Consider the following 6,305-nt stretch of genomic DNA (forward strand, 5'->3'; position numbering starts at 1 on the left):
TGGAAAAATAAAATGTAGTCTATGCATACAACAGAAAATTATCTGATAATAAAAAGGAATAAAGTCAAACACATGTTACAACATGGATGAACTTTTGCTTACAAGAACACTAAAAGGAAAATGTCAAAAAGGAAAGTGGGCTTTAGCTAAAATATCATTTTTATTTTTGTAAAAATGGTCCTAGGCTATCTAAATGATCCCCGTTAAAAAAAAAAAATCATCTAACATCTAAGGTGGAAATAAAAAACATTTCTAAAAGTTTATTATAACTAACAAAATAATTTCAGGTCAAGATAATTATATAGAAATTATATTAGATGGGCTAGATAAATACTTTATCATAGAGAGTGCGCACTGGCCTCAGATATGTTCGGTTTCAAAGTGCCTTGAGCTCTTCTGCGTCTGAGCGCCTTTAGAGGGGCCCGCTCACGAATTTACCAACACCCTCACGCTTCCAACCGGTTTGCCTTTACTCAGTGGCATTTCCCAGCATGTCCTTCCTGGGCCCCTATTGAGGTACACATCACTTTTATGACCAATTTATAGTTCTGAGTCACCATTTTCTGTTTAAAATGTCCATTTCTGTGAACCGAGGGGGCACGGGCAGGGGAAAGGATGTGAGTCCTTGGTCACGAACGTGTCCCCAATGAGAACGTTGCTCCTACAGGAAAGTATTTCCTTTTACAATGTCGTCCCCAGGACATGGTGAGTTGACCATTAAAAATTACCTGTAGGCATGTGTGAGGCAGGAAAGGTGGAGGTGTAAAGTGTGTCGGCATGGCAGAGGGAGAGGAAATCGGGATGGAAACACAAAAGGTGGCAGAGCAAGAATGAGCAGGTTGAGGTCTCCAAAGACAAGGGGGACCTCCCTTCCTTCACACTCCCGGGGTACCCCTAGACTGCATCCTCTTCCTTCCTTCCTAACCAAGAAGGGCTCCTCTTTCGTTCCCTTCCCATACCTTTGTAACAGTGACCAGAGGAATATCCTCCACAGCAATTACAGAAGCATATCCTCTTCCAGTCCTGCTGTCTCATTTATAGGTTAGGAAACCAAGGACCAGAGAGGGAATGAGTCTAAAGCATGATTTTAAAATTGTGTTTTTTAAGTGCTCTGGAACCTTCTGTTCAGAGAAAATAGTCCAAGAAGAGTGAACACATACATCAAAGCTGATCTGATGGGCAGCCCTGCCTCCAGCCCTGTGGGCCCCAAGGAGGAGGCACTGTGAGAGTTTTAAAATGCTGATTTCAAGTGACAGAGGAGCAGAGCCCTGGTCATGCCCCAAAGCCATGGCTATGGCCCTGTATTAACTATATTTTATTATATTCTGTATTCTTGATACTCTGACATCTGGAGCTCACTGACCATGAAGAACTGCTGCCCCCACCCCAAGACTAGCCAAACTAGCAAATCCTAAACCTGTCCACCCTGTACCTGCCTCCTTTGCTCCTTCCCATGGAAACCACAAGAGTCTCTGGCCCATGTTCTCCCCTTACCCTCCCTCTGCCTCTGAGGGGCTCTGGTGCTTTGCTGTGGGGCTCCCATGGCACAGCTCCTCCTCTTAGGAACTGTTAGTAACAAACTCTTTTTAATGGCAGTTGTCTCGTGGTCTGTTGGCCTCACCATACCTGGATAATACTAAAAGCTATGTTTTAAAACAGGTCTATTTTAGAGGCAAACATCATCGCCAGAAATCCTGGAATTAGGATTCAGAAAATTCACAATTCAGAATATGCCATGACTCTGGTAAGAGCCTGGCCACTGGCTGCCTCCTGAAGGGCTGTCTACTGTGATTGGAGAAGGAACCAAAAATGAAGGGGGAGGATTGGAACCTGGAGCCATGGAGAAGGACCAAATAGGTCAGTTGCAAGATCTTGTCAAGAAAGCAGGTGGTAGAGGAGCCCAGCCGAGTGTGGGCTCCAGGAAGAGGGGCGGAAAAGAAGCAGGATCATGGCACAAGCCTCCGGGGCCAGCCTCAGCCATCCAGCTCCTCCTTGACCGTGATGCGCAGGGGGCAGATGCGCAGAGGCTCGGGGGGCCCGTCCCCTCGCGTGCCCCCTAGGTAGAAGTAAGGCCGCACCTCCCCAAAGCGGGCGTGGAAAGTGTAGAGGTGGCAGTGCCGCTCGGCATCGTAGAAGGACAGCTCGCCCTCTTCGCACTCCAGCTCCACACGCAGGCGGCGAGGGATGGCAGGGACCAGGGGCGACGTGGCTGGATCCGAGGTCACGCAGTGGTCACCCTCCACCCCCTGCGTGCGGCACACGTACCAGAAGCCTGAGCGGGTGTCGTGGTAGCAGCTGTGTGAGTGGCCCTCCACGCCGGTGTCCTGGCGCATGCGCACCACCCCCACCCGCCAGCTGGGCAGCGCCCCCAGGTCCACCTCCCAGGCATGGGAGCCGTGGGAGAAGGTACGTGAGCCCAGCAGGCAGGGCGCTGAGGAGAAGCGCTCGGGGTTCTCGACCTGCACGCGATAGCCGTGGTTGGTGACACTGGTGAGGTCTTCGGACACGGAGAGCCAGCCAGCTGCAGTGTTGGGGTCAAAGCTGAAGGGCACTGAGGACAGAGCACAAAATTGGGGAAAATCAGCAAACCTAACATTCCATCCTCTGCCATGCCCGTGATGCCCCAAGTCCCCTGAACTCACCAACAGTGTCCCACCTGGACCCAGTGCAGGGAGGGAGCTGCCTTGGGCTGAGGGGCGGTGTTATTGGTTGAAATGTGCTCAGCCAGAAAATGTGCGTAGAAGTCCTAACCCCCAGTACCTCGGAAGGTGACCTTATTTGTTTTAGATGTAAATAAACTGAAGTACAGTGGCCCCTTAATCCAATGACTATTGTCCTTACAAAAAGAGGAGCCACCAGACACATGAAGGGGGAAGGTCATGTGACCACAAAGGCGGAAATCAAAGTGCTGCGGCCCAGCCAAGGGTTGCTGGCAAACACCAGAAGTTAGGAAGAGGCAAAGAAGGATCCTCCTCTGCAGCGTTCAGAGGGTGTGTGGCCCTGCTGACACCTTGATTTTGGACTTCAAGCCTCTAGAAGTGTGAGAATAAATTTGTCGTTTTAAGGCATCCAGTTTGTGGTCCTTTGTTATGACAGCCACAGGAGGCCAATACAGGCAGGGATCCTGGTGTTCATACACCAACATTTCTTTTTGTAAAATCATGAGATCTTAGCTTGGGCTGCTACAACAAAAGTACCATAGACAGTGGCTTAAGCAACAGAAATTTATTTCTCACAGTTCTGGAGGCTGAAAATCCAAAATCAGGGCACCCGCATGGCCAGGTTCTGGTGAGAGCCCTCTTTTTGGTTTACAGATGGCCACCTTGCTGTGTCCTCACAAGAGAGAACAAGAAGAAGCCAACTCTCTTGTGTCTCTTCTTCCAAGGGCACTGATCCCATCACAGGGCTCCACCTTCATGACCTCATCCAATCCTAATCACCTCCCAAAGGCCCTGCCTCCCAATACTATCACATTGGAGGTTAGGACTTCAACATATGATTTGGGCGGGAGGGGACACAGACATTCAGTCAACAGTACATGACATAGTGACTCATATGGGCCGAATTCACCCTAGGAGAAGTCGTCATGGACTGAGATATTTCATTATATACACAATGTTTCTAAACAGGGAAGTCAGTTTCTCTTTCTGAAGAGGTGGCCAAGTGTCAGGACCCAAAAAGAAAGGAGTTCTGCCAGGAGGGGTTTGATCAGTGCGGCAAGAGTGGAGGAACAGGGTGCTGGGGGCCTGTCTGAATGAAGCTGGAGAAGGGAGGAGTCAAGGGATGACAAGGTCCAGTGGGGTGGGAGGCTGGAAGAAGTGAGTTCAGCTGGTTCTCTGCCTTGCATGTAGTTCTCCCCACTGCCTGTAACACCTGCCTGCACCCCCACTAACCAGATTCAACAGACATGACCATCTTCCTCCAGACACGGTACTGCAGGGAGTCCAGGTACTTGCAGACATCGATGAGCATGCCGGGCTGGACGGGCTCTGGTTCCATGGTGCAGAAGAGGCTGGGAAGGGAGAATTGGTCTGGTGGGCAGGGCCAGGGCCATGCATCCTGGGCCTTACAGGGTCAGCTGGATTTAACAGACAAGACTTGCTCCCTTGCCTCGGGCCTAAATTCCCCAGCCACCTTACCCAAGACAAACCCAGACTGGGCTGTGATAGGAGATGAGCACGGAATCAAAACTTGGTGGCTCATACCCCTTCAGGATTCAGTACTTGGGCTCACCCTGCCCCAGTGGGGATAAATATAAACAGGAGGTTCTCAGTCATGGTTCCCAAGCTTGTAGGCAGAAATCACACTTACACATCTGCACATAGGATGTCTGAGTCAGAAGGGACCTTAAGGGTCCTCCAGTGCAACAGTCTGAAGGTGTCACTGGCCTTTGCTTGAACACCTCCAGTGACGGGGAACTCACTACTGCTCAAAGCGCTCTCGTCCATCTCTGTGCGGCTCTGACTGGGGCATAGTTCTTCCTTATCCATCCCTGTGAACCCAACAACCATCAACACAAACCAGTATATGTCCTGAGGCTCTCAGAGGGAAGGGGCTGAGAAACAAGTCAAAATGTTGGGATAACCCACTGAGAGCTACAAGCCATGTGCAGGATGGCACATTCTCTCTCCACACTCAGGAAAACAACACTGCGCCAGTGGGATGCCTTGAAAGAGGACTCTCGCCAGTCCCCAGCACTCCCTCTGTATTACACCCAGCTGGCTTCATTACCTGCCTGGCCCTGGAGGGAGCCACTGGAGTTTGCACCCCTGGTAGTTCTGACTGCTCTTTCCCTCCCCTCCATCAGCCTTGGCAACTTACCGGCGTTTTCGGCTCTTGTGTTTCTGAAACAGAAAAAATCACAGACACAAACATACACACAGAGAAAACATAAATTTGTGATCTCAAAAAGAGCCATACATTCCATGTTTGTGAATTGGAAAACTTAATAATGTTCAGATTTCCATATCCCCTCTAAGTCAATCTACAGATTCAATGCAATTCCTATCGAAATTCCAGCTTGCTTCTTTGTAGAAATCGAGAAGGTAATCCTAAAATTCATATGGAAATTCAAGGAACCCAGAATAGTCAAAACAATCTTGGAAAAGAACGAAGTTGGTGACTCGCATTTCTCTATTTCAAAACTTATTAAAAGCAACAGTAAACAAGACAGTATGGTACTAACAGAAGAACAGACAAATGGACCAATGGACACCGAATGTCTAGAAATAAACTCTCAATTGGTTCTCTATAAGGGTGCCAGACCATTCAATGGGAAAAGAATGGACTTCAACAAATGGTGCTAGGACAACTGCATATCCACATGCAAAAGAATGAAGTTGGATTCCTACCTTGCACCATATACAAAAATCAACTCAAAACGGATCAAAGATTTAAATGTAGAGATAAAACTATAATACTTGTGACCTTGGATTAGGCTATGGCTTCTTAGATATGACACCAAATGCACAAGCAGCAAGAGAAGACATAGATAAATAGGACTTCATCAATATTAAAAATTCTTGTGCTTCAAAAGGTGTCATCAAGAAAGTAAAAAGATAACTCACAGAATGGAAGAAAATATTTATAAATCATATCACTGATAAAGGTCTAGTATCCACGTATATATATAACAAAATTTTACAATTCAACAAAAAGACAAGCAACCCAATTTTAAAAATGATCAAAGGCTTGAATGTACATTTCCCCAAAGAAGGTATACAAATGGCCAACAAGTACATGAAAAGATCATCAGCATCATCAGCCATCAGGGAAACGTAAACCAAAACCACAGTGAGATACCACTTCACACCTATTATGATGGCTATAATAAAAGACAGGTAAGTGTTAGCCAAGATGTGGAGAAACTGCAATCCTCATACACTACTAGTGGGAATATAAAATAATGCAGTCTCTTGCAAAACAGCCTGGTAGTTTCTCAAATGGTTAAACCTAGAATTACCATATGATCCACCAAATCTACTCCTAGGTGCATATCCAAGAGAACTGAAAACATGTGTCCACTTAAAAACTTGTACACAAATGTTTATGGCAATATGATTCATAATAGCTAAAAAGAGGAAACCACCTACATGTCTATCAATTGATAAACAGATGAAGAAAATGTAGTATATATCCATTCGATGGAATATTATTCAGCCATGTACTGAAACATGCTACAACATGAAGTTTCAAAACATTATGGTGAGTGAAAGAAGCCTGTCACAAAAGGCTACATATTGTATAATTCCACTGATATGAAATGTCCAGTATAGGCAAATCTAGAGACAGAAAGTAGATTAGCG

General features: G+C 46.9%; 1 protein-coding gene across 1 annotated transcript in view; it reads right to left on the reverse strand.

Annotated features, from left to right (window-relative positions):
• Positions 1-1,569: 1,569 nt before the first annotated feature.
• The window catches only part of TRIM35 (tripartite motif containing 35), an 18,411-nt gene continuing 13,675 nt past the window's right edge, over positions 1,570-6,305 (reverse strand). The window contains exons 4-6 of the mRNA XM_011360307.2: positions 4,822-4,844; positions 3,894-4,012; positions 1,570-2,551 (exon numbers count right to left, since the gene is read on the reverse strand). Coding sequence (XP_011358609.1) covers positions 1,974-2,551; positions 3,894-4,012; positions 4,822-4,844 — 720 coding nt within the window. The 3' untranslated portion in view covers positions 1,570-1,973. The remainder of the gene's footprint in view (positions 2,552-3,893; positions 4,013-4,821; positions 4,845-6,305) is intronic.

Source organism: Pteropus vampyrus, unplaced genomic scaffold, assembly GCF_000151845.1.
Source record: "Pteropus vampyrus isolate Shadow unplaced genomic scaffold, Pvam_2.0 Scaffold53, whole genome shotgun sequence".
Classification (NCBI taxonomy): domain Eukaryota; kingdom Metazoa; phylum Chordata; class Mammalia; order Chiroptera; family Pteropodidae; genus Pteropus; species Pteropus vampyrus.